Source organism: Syngnathus scovelli, chromosome 1 (assembly GCF_024217435.2).
Source record: "Syngnathus scovelli strain Florida chromosome 1, RoL_Ssco_1.2, whole genome shotgun sequence".
In the NCBI taxonomy this organism is placed as follows: Eukaryota; Metazoa; Chordata; class Actinopteri; order Syngnathiformes; family Syngnathidae; genus Syngnathus; species Syngnathus scovelli.
In genome coordinates, this window is record NC_090847.1 from 6,451,207 (window position 1) to 6,472,948 (window position 21,742).

Consider the following 21,742-nt stretch of genomic DNA (forward strand, 5'->3'; position numbering starts at 1 on the left):
TTGCACTTGGACGGTCTAAAAAAATATATAGTTTTCTTTAAATAAAAATACAGCTCAAGAGTACCAAGGACCCAAAAATACTAAAATCGACCGTATTGCCGTAACAGCAACAAACACATAAAAAATGTTAGAAAATACAACAGAATTTATTACAAATAATGTGAACCAAAAAGTCTTGGGTCATAATGATGTTTGTGCAATCGTGAAACCACAAATGTGTAATTGTTGGTGGTGGAATGGTTAAGTGGCAAGTGTTATTGTTGTTTAGCTTTTTTTCTTCTTTGTGGCACTAATGCAGATTATCTAATCTAATGCAGTCTTTAGTTTTGCTGTGCTATGTGATATTCACATTTGTGAGTTGAGTTTGACATTCCGCTCAAACAATGACATCTGCTAGCCAGACTAGGCGTATGGTAAGTGTGCAAGGCAGTTACACTTTGTCTCTTTCCTAATGTGCCACCTGGGCAACACTAATAATCACTCTGTAATATTGCATAATTGTCTGTTTTTATGATGACTAGTTAGGAACAGAAATGATCACCAGAGCCAATAAATCAAACATCTGGCCATGTTGCGTTGGTAACATCACGTCCGGCCCGATACAGCAGTGGGGTTTTTTTGTGGGTTTTTTGGGTTTTTTTCTCAAGCAACCATACATCATCATGATTGAGTGCTGGAGTTGCAGTCACTACCCAAGGCTGTCAAACTGGTTTGTCGCTTGAGGGTAAAAAGCGAGACAGATCCAACTATGACAATAAGCGCGAGCATTAACACTTGTCACCCGAGTGCGGACTTGTTGTGCAATCAATTCACACCTTCTTTGCTGTAAATAAAAAGCATGATTGTGTTTTGGGTGTTGGTAGAAACAGTTGTCCATTTTGTATTACCGCTGATGTGCACACAAAATCAAAAATCTGACAAGGGCCGATGCATTGGTGACACGGAGCAACATCTCCAGTGGGAATGAGAAATTGCTTTCGTGCTCATTAAAGAGGAAGCAAGCGATGTAAGGTCAGCAGCAAACAATCACTTGAGACAAACACTGATAAAAGATAGCAAGGTGCCTTGGGTATTACTGTACTTAGGGAAGTAACTAAATACAACTACTTTGTTACTGTATTCTAGTAGAATTTCCAGATCATTTAATTAGGTACAGTGGGGGAAATAAGTATTTGACCCCATGCTGATTTTGCAGGTTTGCCCACTTGCAAAGAATGCAACAATCTATAATTTTAATCATATGTACATTCTAACAGTGAAAGACGGAATCCCAAAGAAAATTCAGGAAAATCACATATGAATTTATAAAAATTGATAACAGTCTGATGAGGAAAAACAAGTATTTGAACCCCTGGACAAACAGCATGTTAATATTTGGTAGAAAAGCCATTATTGGCCAGCACACATGTCAAACGGTTTTTATCGTTGGTGACAAGCTTTGTGCACATTTCGGCAGGGATGTTGGCCCACTCCTCCCTGCAGACAGCCTCCAAATAATTAAGGTTCCGAGGTTGTCGCCTGGCAACTCGAATTTTAATCTCCCTCCAAAGATTTTCAATTGGATTCAGGTCTGGAGACTGTCTAGGCCACTCCAGAACCTTGATGTGCTTCTTCAGCCACTCTTTTGTTGCTTTGGCGGTGTGCTTAGGATCGTTGTCGTGCTGAAACACCCATCCTCGACCCATCTTCAGCTCTCTCACTGAGGGAAGGAGATGTTGGTCCAGAATTCTACGATACATGGCCCCGTCCATCCTCCCCTCAATACGATGGAGTTGTCCCGTCCCCTTGGCTGAAAAGCACCCCCAAAGCATGATGTTGCCACCACCATGCTTGATGGTGGGGATGGTGTTCTTTGGGTTGTACTCGGTGTTCTTTGCCCTCCAAACACGACGAGTTGAGTTGAGGCCAAAAAGTTCTATTTTGGTCTCATCTGACCACATCACCTTATTCCAGGCCTCTTCTGAGTCATCCAGGTGCTGAATGGCGAACTTCATGCGGGCCTGTAGACGTTTCTTCTTGAGCAGGGGGACCTTGCGTGCACGGCAGGATTTCAATCCATGACGGCGTAGTGTGTTACCAACCATTTCTTTTGTAACTGTGGTCCCAGCTGCCTTCCGTTGATTCATCAGTTCCCCCTCTTGTGATTTTGGGATGATTCCTCACCATTCGCATGATCAGGGAGACCCCACGAGGTGAGATCTTGTGTGGAGGCCCAGACCGAGGGAGGTTGGCGGTGGTGTGGTGCTTCTTCCATTTCCTGATAACTGCACCGACAGTTGATCTTTTCTCTCCAAGTTGCTTTCCGATTCTCTTGTAGCCCATCCCAGCCTTGTGCAGATCAACAATCTTGTCCCTGATGTCCATAGAAAGCTCTTTGGTCTTGCCCATGGTGGTGATGTTGGATGCTGGTTGTTTGGGTGTTGACAGGTGTCTTTTATACAGGTAACGAGGTGAGGCAGGTGTATTTGATGTAGATAATTGGTTGGGATTGAGGCTGTGTCTTAAAGAAAGACTAACTGGCTTGTAGGAGCCAGAATACTTGCTGTTTGTCCAGGGGTTCAAATACTTGTTTTTTCTCATCAGACGGTTATCAATTTTTATAAATTCATATGATGTGAATTTTTTGAATTTTCTTTGGGATTCTGTCTCTCACTGTTAGAATGTACATATGATTAAAATAGTAGATCGTTGCATTCTTTGTAAGTGGGCAAACCTGCAAAATCAGCAAGGGGTCAAATACTTATTTCCCCCACTGTACCTAATTAAATGATCTGGAAATTCTACTAGAATACAGTAACAAAGTAGTTGTATTTAGTTACTTCCCTAAGTACAGTAATACCCAAGGCACCTTGCTATCTTTTATCAGTGTTTGTCTCAAGTGATTGTTTGCTGCTGACCTTACATCGCTTGCTTCCTCTTTAATGAGCACGAAAGCAATTTCTCATTCCCACTGGAGATGTTGCTCCGTGTCACCAATGCATCGGCCCTTGTTGTCAGATCAGCATTTCCCTCTTTAGATAGTTGGCCACATGCAAGGCAGCGATTTGCCTGCTCACTCCCAAAGAACAAAGTGAATACCAAGCAACTTGGATTAGTCAGAGCGGTACAAACACAGGGCTCCACCCCACACATTTTACACTCCTTGACTGGCTCAGCTTGTTAGAGCTCACACCCGTACCTGTAGCTCTAGACACCTGTCAGAAACAAGAACGCACAAACATAGGCACACACACACACTTTCCAGCTGGCACATTGAGCGGGACACTACACTGCTACGAGCCCATCTGGATAAATAAGTGAGACCAGGTCGGTACTGTCATTTTTGATCACTTCCTGATTGAAGTCATCTGTCAATTTGTACCATTTTTTAGTCTGCCATCATAATTTTCTAGCTGTTCCTTGCCACGAATGCTTGTTTATGAAGTTGCCTGTCCTGTTCCTTTGCGCCGCTTAAGCACACTTCATTAATCATTGATGATTTTGTACGGGCAGGTCTCTTAAACCTTGGACAAATATGTCTTTTGAGGCCCCTGTGTATTTACTTGCACTAATTAGTGTGGCAGGAAACATAAGATTCTGACGGAGTAAAGTTTTCATGTTGTATTTGCTCAAGGAATTTTACCGAATTTTCTCAGTAAGGAGACTTTCACAAGTCATTTTTGAAAATGTTCTTTTATTTTGGCTGGAAATGAGGTTAAAGGGTTGACCGCTTCAGAAGACGTTTAACACATCATTGTCGTGTTTTTTCTGCAGAATATTCTTTGATATTCAGTCACTAGCATTTTTTCAGTTGTTTTTTTTTTTTTTTTTTTCGGGGGGAAGTGGAAAGACAGGCTCGTCCTCATGTCTAAAGGATGAGTAAGGAATTCCTTTCCGAGTGTGTTCTTTTCAGAGGAAGGGAAGAGAACAAAGCGTGGGAAGGCTGATTGCTATCAAAACAGCCATTTGTTGGTTAATCTGTATAATTTCTCGTTTCTGTCCTCCCTTATCTGAAAATGTCGTGTGCATCTTTCAGGTGGCCTGATAAGAACCAGTGAAGACGCGAGAGAAAATCCAACCATGGCAACCGGTGAGTAGGAAGAAAGTGTCTTGCCCAATAATGGGTCATCACAGGGCGTGTCTCTCAGACAATGGTATTGTCTCATTGTTTGAATTGTATGCAAATGGAACATGCATTCCTTGGCTAATATCCAGCCTCACAAGTAAAATACTGTTAGTTATGAATTATTTTGATTTTTGTTGCCGAAGGTGTCCAACAGGATTCTGTACTTGGTCCAACACCTTTTAACATGAGCAATTATAATCCATGTTGTTGGTAACCTTAACCATTTGTATGTCTACCTCCTTGCGTCACACTGCCATGTGTACAGACAAATTTTACTAACATTCAAAATGCATAATTTTCAACAGAAAACCTCACACAAATCGAGACCCTCAGCAATATTCTGTCTGTTTAATTTCTCACTTTCTTCAAATAACTGGGAATCTGGCTCCAAGGTTCACTTCCATTTGAAAAGCACATTAACACTCTCTAAAGTTAGTTGGGCTTTCCTTCCTTACATAAATACTTGTAAATATAAATTTTGCCACGCCGCTTCTTGTTAAAATGACTCCCCTCGTAATCTGAAGCCCTTCTGGCGCAGTGTGCAGGATTTGACAACTAATTTTCAAGAGTGGCTGATGGTCATAGTGTTTTACAAAAATGTAGCGGTTAAGAATTACAGGCAAGCGCAGCTTGTAAGTAGCCTTCTGGTTAGCATGCCTGTTTTATAAACTCACTGATTCAATTATTAATTCTGGCCTGCATGTTTTGTATCGCCTGGTACTTTGGCTTCAAAACATGCATGATGAGTTCATTGAACACAAAATTTTCCATTGGGGTAAACATGAGATGAATTGTTGTTAGTCTCTATGCACGCCATCTTCAATTGAAGAATATTATTTTTGACAGACCAATTGACCATTTTTATTTCATTTATTTATACAGTTGGAGAGACATTCCTTTAACAAGGTTAATGTTTATGATAGTGGGTGTTGTTAGATGCAAAAATACACTCATATTGCATCATGCTGTGGGGAAGTGTAATAATAAATACATAAGAGTAAGTCTCTTGTTTTATATTCAGAGGGGGAAAAAGCAACTGTTTTCCGTACCACCAAAGTCAGGACAAAGCTGAAGGATGACCTCAGCTGGATGAACCGCAACAGTGAACTTGAGGAGGTTCAACCTGCAGAAGAGAAACCATGGTAAGTTATAAGCCTCTAATTATACAGGTATTTATTTAAATGAAAATTAAATTAAAATCACGCAATACAGATTTTATCATGCATTGTAATTTTTAGCTATGGCATTTTAGAATTTTTTTTTACCTGTTGCTGAACCTAGCCAATAATTTATAAATGTTATGAAACTTATTACTATATGAATGATTATGTTATTGTTATTCTGAAAATCTGATTTGCTGAAGAAAAAACAAAGGCAGATTCTAAATCAACGCAAAATAAAATATAGTCGATACAACACTTCATCTATGAACTTAACAAGTCATTGTGTGTTCATGCAGGATGGCAGAATTAAGGGCCCGGCGTCAAAATGGAGCGGCAACCAGTCCAGTGTCTTCACCCACTTCCACTGCACCACCGAAGTCTGACAGTCAAAAGTAAAAAAAAAAATTGTAAATTACCATAATGCATTTCATTACTTGGAAAACACGACATGATACTGATATCAAGTCTCTGTTTTGTACTTAGATCACCATCCTCGGGATTCATGATCAAGTAAGTCAAAGACAGCTGCAAATATGGCGGAACTAATGAAAAATATACAATTAGATGGTCAATTTGTGAAAATTTGATTGACTCACAATTTTTGTTGTTGCTACAGAGGTGTTTTCAACAAGACTTCTTCATCTTCTACAAGTACTACTTCCAATGGCATTAGGTAAGGCTTGCAGCTCTGATGAATACACTTACTGGTCACAGCATTGGGTCCATCATGCAGGCACAATCTGATAGCAGTCAATACTCAAGAGATGTAAAATACGACAAATCATAGCACTTGACAAAGTACATCCTTTTTTTAGGATGTAAAATCAATTAAAACTCAGCAAAGGTAATAAACTTACCTGTTGACTGCAAATGCTGCTAATTCCAAGTCACTTCTCTATCTTCCTCCCATCACTGGGCTTATGTTTGCTAGTCTTACAGTATTTTCAATTGTTAGAAAACAGAAGATGGGAACTTTATCCCTCCATTTCTTGATCTGACATCATAGAGTCAGCAAATCCTCTGAATTAGCTAACCCAGTGCTGATTCCAAAGAGATTGAACCAAAACAAGCGCATTGGGTTGAGGATTTGACCCACCACATTGGGTCAACATTTTGATTCAACAATGTAAAAGGTACCCATCCTCTCCAAACCCGTTGTGTATAGTAAACTCGGCGTAGGGGAAATTAATTCCAACATTTCGGACCAGCTTGAGAGTCTGTACATACTAGTGGGGCCACAATCCACCTGGAAGGTCATAAAATTATTATTACATTTTCAAGTGTACTGCAAAAAAAAAAAAGCACCTTCCTTTTTGCCAGCAAAATTGTTTACAGCTCTACTGCTACTCCTACGTACTCAGTAAAGGATCTTGTGATGATAGCTTTTTGTTGGTGTGTTGTGTTTTGGCAGTGGGACGTCGAAAGTCACCAATAGACATTACGAAGGCAACAAGTAAACTCACTAAGATGTTGTATTGACTGTAAACAAGTGTGAATATGTTATCGTGAGATGGGTGTGTGTGTGTGGTCCGTAGCACTCTCCACACGGTGAAGCCCTCCACCCAGAACGTGGACAGCAAGATTAGCAGCGAGGAGCAGTTGAAACGGTAGGACATGCACGCGCACACATGCACACGCTGTTCAATTTAAACCTTACCTGCTGAGAGATTGCATTAACGCCGCATTGGCTCCTTTTTTTCAGGACGGCAGCAGCCAGCAAAGTTCTGAACAAATCCGCAGCCAGAGAACGGTCTTATGTGCTCTCTGCCGCTAAGAAATTTGAGTACGTCCCGACTTTCTGCAGCTTAGAGAAAGGAGTGCTTGCATGTTCTGCTCTCATAAGTCTCTATGTATTCACCCTATAACACACAGGTCTCAAGCAGCTGAAAATTCAGTGGCTAAAGAATCACCACCATATGTGGCAAAAAGGTAAATAGCAACTATCATAAAGTACAATGCGATCCATTTAAGTCTTTTTCTTCAGAAGAATTGTCCACGTACATTTCCCCCATAATGCAAAGTGAACTTTGTTACTTTGTTCAGAGCGATATTATATTAATGTCATGTCACGCCTGATGACAACCGTTTGAACACCAAGTTTTGATTGACGTTTGAGAATGTTTACCCGCCAAGTTTGAAATTGCCTAGGTGCCACAAGATAGCAGCAAAGCACTACTTTTGTCAAAATGAAACTGTTCAACTCACATAGTCCCTTGTCACAAAAATGGAACCAAAGTGATGCCTTAGCCTGAGCATATTTATTTTTCATAAAGGTTCCAAACAAAAAATGTTTCACCCCAGAATAATATACTATCATTATGCTTTTCAACTTTGGAGGTCCCAAGATAGTTTAAAAAAATTAATAGCATGAGTATGAACGTGTGTCTCACAGAAATCACATTACAGAGATGCAATGACTGCCTCAAATGCTTATATGTATATCCATGTGTGTGGTTCACATATTCAGGGTGGAGCTTGCAGATGTGTACCCCCCTGTCCCTCCCATCACATCTGTCTCGTCTATGCCAGAACCACCCAAGACACAAAACATGTACTCGGCCAAGCGTCTACATTAAGCGGTCTTCCCTTGCTGTCAAGTTGTCTGATTTACTGTCTTTTTAACAGCATCACCACATCAAGTGAAAAGACAGCCCTCGTCACTGTTAATGAACCTCCAAAGGTGGAGTTGGCCCCCCCTGAACCCATCAAACAAGACCCCCCTCCGGTTTTGGCTGTGAACAAGAACCTGTCTGAAGACATGAAAATGGATAATGTGGCCACTCCCCTCCCTGAACTCATCGCCGATTATCTTCACGTTTCCGCCCGTTCAGAACACGATGATTCGGGGGTTGCTGACACTCATCTCGTCACAATCACTGAAGAGCCAGAACTTTTGGATAACTCGAGGTCAGAAATCTAAATGAGTTAAGATTCTAGCTACAGGTCACTTGTAAAAACATCTTTGAAGTAGTAACCTGAATGTTACATTCGTAGTCTCACCTTCACAATCAAATAAGTATAAGAACCCTTGAGGATTAATTTCACAATGTTTTTATTATTGTAGTTGTCATGCATAGGTGTCAAAATGCCTTGAAAGCAGTTTCCAATATTATGCACATCAGAAGTAGTTACATAGTCATAAGATACAATGTAATATTGTATTTGCAGCAAGATGTTAACAGCTAGACATGTGCCTTCATAACTTAAGAGGAGCTCAAATTCAGTTTGCCGTGTAACTACTCATTCACTATCAGCCTAGTTAAAATTGACTTTCGATTGACATACCCTATATGTCAATAGTAGTAAATATTCATCTTTGACGTCTATAGCCGTCAATGGCACTGAATGGTTAAAGGTCAAAGTGCAATTTAGGTTCATCATGAAAATACACCCAAAAGCTGAATATGTCTCACTTATTGTGAATAGCGTAATAATGCAGAGCATTATTATTGCATTGTATTTTTCAGTTATTTTAGAAGGCCTTGCTACTTGTGATGTTCAACACCCCAATTTTGAAAAAAATTATTCAATATTATTGAAAGAATTGGAGCACGGATAAGTTTAAATTGAAATAAAGTGGTAGTTATGCTAATCAGAACTGTGCTGCCAAGTGTCAGGGCTCAGAGTGAGAAACTAGACAGTATATTTTCTTGTATTGTGCTGCAAAGGCTTTATTGGGTAAAATTGGAATTTCTGTGCAGTATTTCAGTGGCATGCTTGCATTCCACCACAACAAACATGTCAAGGAGACTTTAACGTGGAATTCCATCTTATCTTAACTTCACAGCTCCAAAGTTGAAACACTTACCGCCATGTATGAAAACCTTATTCCAGACGACTTCAATTCAACCAGGTATGGGCGGTAACACTTTCCTCAATACGTAATGTGCAAATATTTTTGCAGTCTTTGTTTGAGTGGCTTCAAAGAAAAAAATAATAATGTTGCTTCTTCTAAACTTGTCACCTGTTTATAGTTGGAAGCAACAAACAAAAAATAAAAACTTTCCTTTGCCTCTAACATGTTATGTTTAAGCTTCACATGCCATCTGATGAGATCTCTTTTCTTCGTTTCCCCTTCAGCCTGAAGGATGATGAGCCAGTGCTGGCAGAGGAAGAGGAAGACTCAGCGGACATTCACTCAGAGGAAGGGTACACAACTAAAGCTACTTTCTTATTCATTTCATAGCCGCATTGGCAAGAAGACACCTGTTGGCACTTGGCCACTGTGTTCACTTCAAAGGAGTCAAATCTCTTTTACAGCTAGCTAAAAATACCTGTCAAGAGTCAGTTCCAAATTAGACACGAGTCATGACTCAAGAGATATAAATATGCATGCGTGCGTGTGTCAAAGTAGGTTCACTAATCAATTTCTTTAATGTCAATAGAAAAGAACAGGATCCAATTCCAGAACTCCGCAGCCATAAAGCAAGGACAGAGGATCTCTTGAATCTCAGTTCTGGGTTTGTTAAAAACACACTGTCAGTAAAATGAAAGGCATCAAGGTTGTTTTAGAAGATGAATCACAAGGTGGCACTGTTGAGCTTCTTATACTTCTACTATTGCGTTCTGTCACTCTGCTCTGAAATCTATGATCTGTTTACTTACTGCATTAATGCTGCACAACACAACATTACATAACATTACTCCTCCACATTCTGGTATGTATGGTAACTTCTCTTATTCAATCTCACTTGCCGGGATCAGTACAAAAACACACACAAACACACACTCCATACCGTAGTGATTTCTATTTATTTTTGCTGTTATTTTTACTGTGATCTTTCCGCCTCCACAGTCAAGAAGACCTCGAAGAGCTTGTTCCCCCCAGCCCTGTACATTGGAGTCAGGATCTACACTCTGAATTTGAAAGGTACAAGAAGAGCAGCCAAAAGAAAAAAATAAGAAAATCAATTTTTACTATGTTCCAAATCAGTGCCCTCTTTGTCAGTGGCAGTGTATTTCCATATTGTGCAAGTCGAATGCAAAGCTTTGCGCTGCTCTGTATTTCATATCCGGCAAAAACCAGTGGTAGCTAAAATGAATGCAATCTCAAAAGAAACATGGAGTGAGAGAAATTGTTGCAAAAGCCTTTGGTCTCCATCTGTGTCTGCATCAGGGTTACAATAGCGTTGGATTTTTCACTATAGTTGGAGTGCAATTCTTAAAAAAGGTCATTACGTATTGTGTCGTGAAGTAAATTACAGTGCTCAAACAACTTCTGCATGGACTGCAAGCAATAAGGAATAGCTTAAAGAGAGGCTATGTTGATGTGATGGTGAATAGCAACATGGTGGAAATATACAGGTAGAAAAGTGAAAATGGAATTATACTTGTTGAAAATTCATGACAGCCATTAAATTTTGTTGAAGCCCATTAGTCTTGTATTTCATGGCATCTCTGAGCATGAAATATAAATTCAGAAATTAAAGTTTCTTGAAGCCGACACTTACAAAAAGAGAACATGTTACCTGCGCCACTGAAAATAGAAGCGAGTGTTCTGTTCTGATGGAGTATCGCTGCTTTGTTTGTCTCCGTCGACCTCAGATGTACCCATGAATTAGACTGAAAACAATCCAGTTAGATGTAATCACAGGGCTACCTGGTAGGAAATGTCTTTTGATCTGATGACTTGTGCAATAACGACTACTGACTCTGATATGTCTCTCTGTCCATCAGCAACACAGAGTCTGTCACTATAACCACAGAGTCTGTCACTATAACCACCCAGACTGTAACCGTTCCTGAGAAGAGGTATTGGCAAATACACACATACACAAAATCTTTCCTGCCCTGGTTTGCAGGCTTGTCAAATGCTTGCAAGTCTGTCAGTATTTTCAATGTAAATAGTGCATGAGAAGAACCACAGTAACCTTTGCCTGCCCTCTTTTCTCCGCTCACCACGTCATGGATGCGCTTCCTCGCTCCTTTCCTCTCCATCTTGTCATCACCGTGCAGTGACATCTTGACCTCACATGTGACTACCACAGTAACGGAGCTCAGGTAGCTTGACTTGCCTTTACTGGGCTTGTTTGATTTGATATGGTGAAAAGCTCTGTGATCTTTCTTTGCTTTTATTTATAGTACGGTGGCGAAGATGAAATGTAATATTGAGGATTTTGGTCACATTTGGAGTCAACGGCAGTTGGATCATCTTAATTCGAGCTAAAAATAGTATATGTCAAACAAAGTTATGAAATCACAGAGTAATCGTGTTTTTTAATCCATCCATCCATCCATCCATCCATCCATCCATCCATCCATCCATCTTCTTCCGCTTATCCGGGGTCGGGTCGCGGGGGCAACAGCTTCAGGAGGGACTCCCAGACTTCCCTCTCCCCAGCCACTTCATCCAGCTCATCCCGGGGGATCCCAAGGCGTTCCCAGGCCAGCTGAGAGACATAGTCTCTCCAGCGCGTCCTGGGTCGTCCCCGGGGTCTCCTACCGGTGGGACATGCCCGGAACACCTCCCCAGGGAGGCGTCCAGGAGGCATCCTGATAAGATGCCCGAGCCACCTCATCTGGCTCCTCTCAACGTGGAGGAGTAGCGACTCTACTCCGAGTCTCTCCCGGATGACCGAGCTTCTCACCCTATCTCTAAGGGAGAGCCCGGACATCCTGCGGAGAAAACTCATTTCGGCCGCTTGTATCCGAGATCTCGTTCTTTCGGTCACGACCCATAGCTCGTGACCATAGGTGAGGGTAGGAGCGTAAATCGACCGGTAAATTGAGAGCTTTGCCTTTTGGCTCAGCTCTCTCTTCACCACAACGGACCGGTACAGGGTCCGCATTACTGCCGACGCTGCACCGATCCGCCTGTCGATCTCACGCTCCATCCTCCCCTCACTCGTGAACAAGACTCCAAGATACTTGAACTCCTCCACTTGGGGCAGGATCTCATCCCCGATCCGGAGAGGGCATTCCACCCTTTTCCGATCGAGGACCATGGACTCGGATTTGGAGGTGCTGACCCTCATCCCGACCGCTTCGCACTCGGCTGCGAACCGTTCCAGCGAGAGCTGGAGATCACGGCCTGAAGAAGCCAACAGCACCACGTCATCTGCAAAAAGCAGAGACGCGATGCTGAGGTCCCCAAACCGGACCCCCTCAACGCCTCGGCTGCGCCTAGAAATTCTGTCCATAAAAATTATGAACAGAATCGGTGACAAAGGGCAGCCTTGGCGGAGTCCAACCCTCACTGGGAACGAATCCGACTTACTGCCGGAAATGCGGACCAGACTCTGGCATCGGTGATACAGGGACCGAACCGCCCTTATCAGTTGGCTCGGCACCCCGTACTCCCGAAGCACCCTCCACAGAACCTCCCGAGGGACACGGTCGAACGCCTTCTCCAAGTCCACAAAACACATGTGGACTGGTTGGGCAAACTCCCATGCACCCTCGAGGATCCTGCCGAGGGTGTAGAGCTGGTCCACTGTTCCACGGCCAGGACGAAAGCCACACTGCTCCTCCTGAATCCGAGGTTCGACCTCCCGACGGACCCTCCTCTCCAGCACCCCTGAATAGACCTTACCAGGGAGGCTGAGGAGTGTGATTCCCCTGTAATTGGAACACACCCTCCGGTCCCCCTTCTTAAAGAGGGGAACCACCACCCCAGTCTGCCAATCCAGAGGCACTGTCCCCGATGTCCACGCAACGTTGTAGAGGCGTGTCAGCCATGACAGCCCCACAACATCCAGAGCCTTTAAGAACTCTGGGCGGATCTCATCCACCCCCGGGGCCTTGCCACCGAGGAGTTTTATAACTACCTCAGTGACTTCGACCCCAGAGATTGGAGAATCCGCCTCAGAGTCTCTAGGCCCTGCTTCCTCAATGGAAGGCGTGTAGGTGGAATTGAGGAGGTCTTCGAAGTATTCCCCCCACCGACTCACGACGTCCCGAGTCGAGGTCAGCAGCACGCCATCCCCACTGTAAACAGTGTTGACGTTGCACTGCTTCCCCCTCCTGAGACGCCGGATGGTGGACCAGAATTTCCTCGAAGCCGTCCGAAAGTCATTCTCCATGGCCTCACCGAACTCCTCCCACGCCCGGGTTTTTGCCTCAGCAACCGCCGAAGCCGCGTTCCGCTTGGCCATCCGGTACCTGTCAGCTGCCTCCGGAGTCCCGCAGGCCAAAACGGCCCGATAGGACTCCTTCTTCAGCTTGACGGCATCCCTTACCGCCGGTGTCCACCAGCGGGTTCGGGGGTTGCCGCCACGACAGGCACCAACGACCTTACGGCCACAGCTCCGGTCGGCCGCCTCAACAATGGAGGCGCGGAACATGGTCCACTCAGACTCAATGTCCCCCGCCTCCCCCGGGACGTGGGAAAAGCTCTGCCGGAGGTGGGAGTTGAAGCTCTTCCTGACAGGAGATTCTGCCAGACGTTCCCAGCAGACCCTCACAGAGCATTTGGGTCTGCCAGGTCGGACCGGCATCTTCCCCCACCATCGGAGCCAACCCACCACCAGGTGGTGATCAGTTGACAGCTCCGCCCCTCTCTTCACCCGAGTGTCCAAAACATGCGGCCGCAAATCCGATGACACGACTACAAAGTCGATCATCGAACTGCGGCCTAGGGTGTCCTGGTGCCAAGTGCACACATGGACACCCTTATGCTTGAACATGGTGTTCATTATTGAAAATCCGTGTCGAGCACAGAAGTCCAACAATAGAACACCGCTCGGGTTCAGATCAGGGGGGCCGTTCCTCCCAATCACGCCCTTCCAGGTCTCACTGTCATTGCCCACGTGAGCATTGAAGTCACCCAGTAGAACGATAGAGTCCCCAGAAGGAGCGCTCTCCAGCACTTCCTCCAGGGACCCCAAGAAGGGTGGGTACTCTGAGCTGCTGTTTGGTGCATAGACACAAACAACAGTCAGGACCCGTCCCCCCACCCGAAGGCGGAGGGAGGCTACCCTCTCGTTCACCGGGGTGAACCCCAATGTGCAGGCGCCCAGCCGGGGGGCAATAAGTATACCCACACCTGCTCGACGCCTCTCACCGTGGGCAACTCCAGAGTGGAAGAGAGTCCAGCCCCTCTCGAGAGGGCTTGTACCGGAACCCAAACTGTGTGTGGAGGCTAGTCCGACTATATCTAGTCGGAATCTTTCTGCCTCGCACACCAGCTCGGGCTCCTTTCCAGCCAGAGAGGTGACATTCCATGTCCCAAGAGCCAGCTTCTGCAGCCGGGGATCAGACCGCCAAGGTCCCCGCCTTGTGTTTTTTAATCGTGATTTCAAAATCAATCCAAGTCATTATTTTTTCCGTATCGGGCAAGCCCTTAGTTCATTTCTGTTTCTGTTTACAATTCATACCGCATTACATCTTTCCATTAAGAGTCAGTGTGACACTAGACGCATCATGCTAACAATTGAGAGTGAAATCAGTGTGAAATTGTGTTTCAGCTCGACTGATCCATTTGATCCGCACCCGATAGGGAGCACATCCCCAAACAGGTAATCATATTGCTTTGGGAGCTGTGACAGTTTTGCAGCTCTCGTCATGCATTATGCAGCGCAATGTGATTACGAGTCCCCTTTCTCTCCTGCAGCTCTTCTGACCTGCTACAGCCCCTCTCAGATATTTCCATCGACAGGTACAGAAAGGATCACACAAATTCCGCCGTTCTCTATTGGGATTGCTGTTTGTGCTGCTATTGTGAGCAGACAAACGTGTCATGATTGCGATACAGCGGTTTCATTGTGGATTGGATTGTAATCAGATGCTATCATGCCCCAATATGTTCCTATCGGAATTAATCAAATAATTACAATTAAATTGACTATATTTACAGAGAAAACCCTCAAAGTTTAACACAATGCATTCAGTGATGTTGGTTCACTCATAATAATGTAAAATTAATCAATTATTTCCAATGTCACATAAAACCTTTATTAGCTGGACAAACATTATTTATCACAAGCTAACCACTGTGTTATTGTTGAGGTTTGTAAAATCTTATCATTGCTGCATAATTTTACTGCTCGTAATTTTACTTTACCATCCCTAGTACTTTCTGTGGTGACATCATAAAAATACAACAAAACAAAGTTTTGTTCATTATTTTTTAAAACGTGTTGCATAGAAGAAAATGTAGCTTAATGAGATCTACAAACTTTTGGAGTGTTAAACTTTTGAGGTTTCACAGTATATTTTATTTCGATTTTCAAAACTAGCTAATGAACAGTTTTCGGCTAATGCACGTTAATTTTGATCAAATCCGTGTATAAAATCGTATTGTAGAAAATCCAATTAATTCTCGTGAGACTTATGTTTACTCTGCCGGGTAAGAATTTAATCAATCGTGCTTATAATTTCATTTCAAATGTTATCGCCTTCAGTTCATCACACACTGTCATGGAGAGGAAAGAGCCAGAGATCACGTAAGTTTTTAAATCTACAGTGAGCCAACACCCAGCAAGCTCTTAAAGTATGCCTTCATTTATTATAATTAATCCAATAACTTTCATTATTAAATGCATATTTCTTTGAACTATCACATCTTTTTACAATGTGGTGACATAAATTAGTAAATTAATTTGAAATGATTAATGACCAAAATAACTTCAGGCCGTTAGAGTTGATTCAGTATTTTTTGATGGCTAAAATAATTAATCATCCTAGTGTACCAGTGCTAGAAGCCAAGTTAAATTGTTGTCCTCTAAGGTGATTTGAAGATGTTATTTAACTAAACAAGGGCTAGGATATAACACAAATAAAGATCTCCTCTCTATATTCCATCTGTCCATCCATTTTCTGTAACGATATGGCACCCATCGGCCAGTCACAAGCCACATGACTAACAACGATTCACACCCACGAGATTCTAACCTCAAACCGCAGAACTGTGAGACAGACACATTAATCACTGCTAGCTTGCTGTGTTACCCACCATAGTTAATGGTTACATAAATACATTTGATAATTGCCCTTTCTTGTGATTATTGTCAATTTTACCAGTATTATAATTGTATGGAGAACTAGTTTTGAGGTCATGGGAAAACAACCACACAATCTAGGACTTCTTTCATACGATCCAAAAGCATGTTTCATTAGCTAAAAATGTTGGGAATTTATGGCACTGTCATTATGTCACCAATGCCAGTCATGCCCCTTCACAAAAGCAAAGAACGGGTGACATCATCTGCCTAAACTGTTTTTCCACAGTCACACTGTGAGTGATGCAGTAAGTAAGACAATAAGCTGACTAAGCACTTTAAATGGATGACCAATCCATTCTTCACCGAAGCGTTACATTTATTTATCATTTATTGTCTGACTAATCCAGTATTGAATTGTATTCTGCTAAATATCGGAACTGACATTAGCCTCAAAAACCCATATTGATCAGTCCCTTTTGAGAAAAATATAACCTTTACCATTCCACCCAAATGGCTCCTCGGCTCACATGTTGAGTTTCGACCCACCAGTTGCAAATCCCTGAGGTCTGAACTGAAATTCGAACCCAGAACATATGACAGTGAGACAGACCCGTTGATGACATGCTTCCTACCCCCGTCAACACGTCTCGTTTTATCCATTAACTGTATTTTTGTGCGTGTGCTTGCTAACAAGTATGAACAACCGGATCCTGGAATCGTTGGCGGAGGAAGTCATCCCCATCGACGCCACCGCCACAAGGTATTCGCCCGCTGAATGTGTAACGGATACGTGAGTGAGCACCGGGACTCGCGCAAATCCATTTCTTAAACAATGCACTTTTGTCTTTCCGCTCCATGTGCCGCGACTCCTCCACCACGGCTCGCCTCCTCTTCAGCCTAAGCACTCACCGGTCGTGGGCGCGCACATGGGAAACCACAACGCCTCTGCAGACCACCACACAAGAGAGGTGATGACACACTTCGATTTACTCTCACGCCTCCACTCCATGTACTCTGGCGTGTTCCGTTCAGTTCTCCCCTGGCCCATTGTGCACTAAAAGCCTTTCAATGTATGTATGTGTTCTCACTCAGACAAGAGGCTCCGGGGGTTGGCCAACAGGAGGAACAACATACTCTGGTTATGTTTGAGAGAAAGTAAGTCACCTTTGAAGGAGGGTTGGGGGCTATCTTACTCTTCCACTGACCGAGGCTTTTTTGGCATGACCCCTTTGCTCAATGAGCCAGAATACATTGTGCAGCCGTGCTGATAAAAACAGGTTGGATATCAGATATGTATTTCTCACAAGCGTGGTCAACATGTGGCTTTTTCCTCCTCCCGAGTATAAAATGTGAATCCCTGTTGTCATGTCTCTTTAGGTCCCAAGAAAATGACTCGCCATGGGACAAGTGGACATCCCCGTCCATGTATACCATCACTAGCTCTATGGAGGAAGAAGAGGAGGAGGAGAGGTAGTCATTTCCCCATGGCGGAGCTCATTAGCTGCAAATTAAATCAATTTTTTCACTTTTTGCCATTCTCGCAGGATTTATAAGTGTGTGGAAATTATAAGAGGCTGTCAAGCATTTAATTGAAAACGAGCTAAACCTAAGTGGAAACTTAACTTACATAATGCTGATGTGTTTTGTAGCTCAGAGGACTCGCAGATCCACACAGTCACAACCATCACCACCATCAGGTAGGAAATAGAAGAGTCTTCAAACTTGGATACTCCAGGGGAATTAATGGGAATCAGTGGGCAGGGAAGGGAAATACACTGAAATCAAACAAATACACCCTGCATGTGTCAGCTGGGTTTAATTTTCAACCTTGGGATTGCGCTGGTCAAAAGCAAATTTGAATCATTTAACCATTCACGTGTCTTGAAACATATTTTTGATGCTGCTTTCAAACATGTCTTTATTGTTTTTGTAGGCGTTTTTGAGATACTTCCATCATTTTGTTTGCACAATCCGGATTTTACCATGTTGTAATTTATCGCTACGTTTCAGAAAAAAAACAAAATCCATCTTTGGGTCAAGACAAACTCTCAGTTCATGATCAAGTAACAGAATTGTGAAAATGACCCACATGGTCAATAAATCCCTGGCCTCTGCAGAGAAGACTTAGAAAAACAAAAACAAAGTCCCTGTTTACTGGACACCAGCATATTGACGGCTCCGGCCGACAGTGAAAGTCTAATCCGGCTGGCTTTCATATTCCAGGGAGACCTACGGTGAACAAGAGGGGTCAACGATGGATCGGTGAGTTCATGATCTTGTGAAAGTTTGGTCTCTTTGCTCTGCTGGTCGTCTGGTACGCGCTTGCCGTCAAAGCTCTTTTATCAGTCTGCTGAGGCTGAACAACAGTGTTGTGTAGGACGACAATGTTTGCTCTTAAGGATCATTTCACGTTTACTTTTGCACATTAGAGTCAAATTTATTTTGAGAATTCTCCTATCAGCAAATTCTCCTAAACAAAATGAACAAACGTATTGGGTCATTGCAAATGGATAAAGTGAAGGAATCCCACTAAACTTCAGGGCTGGGACAACTTTTTAAATCATTATTTGTAATGCCCTGTGATTGGCTGCGAACCAGCCCTGAGTATGCCCTAAGAAAGCTGGGGTAGGCTTTTAAATGGATTTTTTCATTACCCAAAATATAAACAAAAAACAGGCATCCCTCGTTTATCCTAGGAGATCCGTTCCGAAAATCCGCAAAGTAGAAACGGTATATGTATTATCGAGAAATTTAAACACTATTGTATTGAAATTTCTGACACGTAGTGGTTCATGTTGGCCGCTAGAGAGCATGGGTGTATTGTAAGTTAATTAGAAGTATGGTTTACCTTGACTCCTTGACACTTCTTCCCTCACTTGTGGCCGGCTGCTGACCTTCCACGCCTCCTCAGTTACGTCCGCAGTGACGCGAAACACCCCGTGCCAACAGCGTGTATTTAAACGCTGTTTTCCCGTCACTTTTAAACCCGCGAAATATCAAATACGTGATAGGTGAAGCGCAACGTAGCAAGGGATCATTGTATATATAAAAAAGTGACAAGTAGCCTATTTGCAAAATTGTCAAATTTATTAATATTCTATGTGCAAAAAAAAAAACAAGTATTTAATCAAATTTCGTTCAATTTTCGTCAGCCTCCCTACTATGGTGCATTTTTTTCTCGTTTCTCCCACACAATTACAATTCCGCAGATGTCAGATTACTGATGCGAATTAAAGGTGTCGCTTTGTCAAACATCTCGCCATCAAGCAGCACGACATTAACACGCATTGACAGAAAATAATTATCTTCCCGAGCTGCACTGAGCAGATGCAGTGTTTGCATGTGGCATGTGCGCATAATCGCTGTCACTCATTGGGTGAGCGATGAGACTGACGATGCCCTCTTTGACACCAGGACTGTGCTAGTGGAGGCCCCGCGAACCCCCTCGCCAGAACCCGACACCAAAAAGTGAGAATGCTTTCAATCAAAGTGATATTTAATATCCATGTTGTCTGAGTCCATCTTTATCCCGCGTATGTTTAAGGCCCTTTGTGTACGTGAAGGAATATGTCGATACCACCGAGATGTCCTCTCGTAATGCCACGGGCTCACTCAATAGGTACTGTACAGTATCTCTTATGCTATTGATCAGAAATACTGTTGGTTAATGACTTTGGCCTGCATCCTGATGTCTTCTGTCTGTCTCGTCCAGGTGGTCCTCTTCCTACTCTAGGTAATGTAGGAAAATAATATATTACTCACAGACCCACAGTATTTTCTGCAAACTAAAATTAGTGTAACGTACTGAGCCTTCAACTTGTTATCCGTGTTTGTTGTATACTGTCTCCCGGTGGCCAAGGCATGCACTAGAAGAAGCAACACAATGTCAATGGACAAAAAAACAACAAAAAAAAACCAATTATTATCCGTCCTTCCTATGATTATTAAATTTTTTTCTGCTGCATGGTCACAGAACAATTTTTTTGTGTGCGTGTGTGTGTGTGTCCCTGCAGCTCTGTCTCCTCCCCCTGCACGTACTGTGGACAGCTGGTGGGCAACGATGCCAAGATCACCATCGAGCACCTAAACATTGACTGCCACCCGCATTGTTTCAAGGTACTTTTGCATCATTTATTTGATGTCTTACACTGTAAGAATGTGCCTTTCCTATTTTCAAAAACATGTTTGGTGGAAAAGACGTATTATTCTATGTTTGCAAAGAAGAATCATTCAAAGTATGAATAAATCAATAAATAAGAATTCATAGCACAGTTTGACACAAAGACTGCAAAGAGAAAAAAAGACCTCATCTTCTTAGCGACCCAGCTGGTTGCTTGGCAACCTTACGACCACAGTAAGATTCCGGTTCCAAGTAAGTGGCACATGCAGAGTTATACAACTATAAAACTCCGTTGAACCACTTGGAAGACATGGGGAAAAATAGAACTGGCCCCTTTTAACGTCAAAGATACAATTTGGTTACTCCACTCTGCCAGCAGCCGATCATATTGTACTCTACTTAGTCGTCTCATCTGCTCATTACCTCTGCTCATATTGAAACCTTGACTTTTCAAAATCACTGTAAATCGACAAAACCGGTAATCAGCCCTTGCCTAGCGGGGACTTAAATTGCGGGCCACATACGAGTTATGGTTGCCCTCGGGGGGCCGGTTATAATGATGATATACAAAACTATCATTGGTAGGGGTGTAATGATACATCAAAAATCATAGTTCGGTTGAGGAGAATTTGAAATGATTGGAAACATTTTAAGATAGTTTAAAAATATGTGTTGTTCGGTATGGACCTTGGTTTTGTGGTTCAGTTCATGTTCAGTTTAGTAAGATTAATTAACCTAAGGTTCCTCAGGTTAATTGAGGGGACTACATTTTCCATAGGCGTGCATGTGAGTGTGACTAATTGCACCTTGATCTATCCCTGCTTATTATTCATGTCGTCAGGAGTGTTTTGAGGCGAAGAAATTAGTGATTAAAATATTTTTACAAAGATGTTTTGTAATGACACCCTGGCTATTTCTCAGTGTGCCTCATGCTGGAAGCCGATGGGAGACCTCATCGACAATATGTTCCTGCATGGAGGCAAAGTCCACTGTGAAAGCTGCTACACTGCAACCTTCGATTGATTGCAGCGGCTCTTCATTTGCATTTAAAGTGAGAAGCAGCCTTCTTCCAACAAGTTTGGACGGCTTCAATGCAAGAAGGATGGAGGTTTAGGGTGAGCCAAGAGACTGTAACGAGCAATAAAAATAATTACTTTAGATTCTTTTCACGCAAGGCAAGATTTCTATTGGCAAAACAGGTTTGTGCACTTCTTCCTACTGGTGAATGTGTAACTTAAGGATTTGTATCCACAGCAAACACAATTGAGCCCAAATCTATTTGTACGTGGCCAATTTTTGTGCTAAAATTTCCATTTGTTGAATGGGTATCTTTTTAGTTGGAAATAACACAACTGGCAAAAAACTCTTAAGAGAAAATGCAATTGCCGTTTGCTCATTTCCATTACTGTTTGTCCAATTCCAATTCAAATCCTTTTTCAGTAGATGCACAGGATATGTTTAAATAATAGCTCAT

At 42.8% G+C, this 21,742-nt stretch overlaps 1 protein-coding gene across 2 annotated transcripts; it reads left to right on the forward strand.

Annotated features, from left to right (window-relative positions):
- The first annotated feature begins 3,139 nt into the window (after positions 1-3,139).
- znf185 (zinc finger protein 185 with LIM domain) lies at positions 3,140-21,426 on the forward strand. 2 transcript variants are annotated; one of them, XM_049737116.2, is made up of 32 exons: positions 3,140-3,306; positions 4,016-4,069; positions 5,127-5,247; positions 5,565-5,660; positions 5,752-5,778; positions 5,885-5,941; positions 6,680-6,721; positions 6,804-6,875; positions 6,971-7,051; positions 7,141-7,197; positions 7,736-7,819; positions 7,894-8,175; positions 9,056-9,121; positions 9,349-9,417; positions 9,654-9,728; positions 10,064-10,138; positions 10,945-11,019; positions 11,224-11,268; positions 14,673-14,723; positions 14,819-14,863; positions 15,609-15,650; positions 16,843-16,908; positions 17,045-17,116; positions 17,241-17,303; positions 17,526-17,618; positions 17,798-17,845; positions 18,372-18,410; positions 19,563-19,616; positions 19,693-19,767; positions 19,861-19,881; positions 20,162-20,264; positions 21,190-21,426. In XM_049737116.2, exons 2-32 carry the CDS (start codon positions 4,060-4,062, stop codon positions 21,289-21,291), a joined length of 2,208 nt encoding a protein of 735 aa, XP_049593073.1. In that variant the 5' UTR covers positions 3,140-3,306; positions 4,016-4,059; the 3' UTR covers positions 21,292-21,426. The 2 variants fall into 2 exon arrangements, with proteins under 2 accessions (XP_049593073.1, XP_049593119.1); XM_049737162.2 differs by lacking the exon at positions 6,680-6,721.
- The last annotated feature ends 316 nt before the right edge of the window (positions 21,427-21,742 follow it).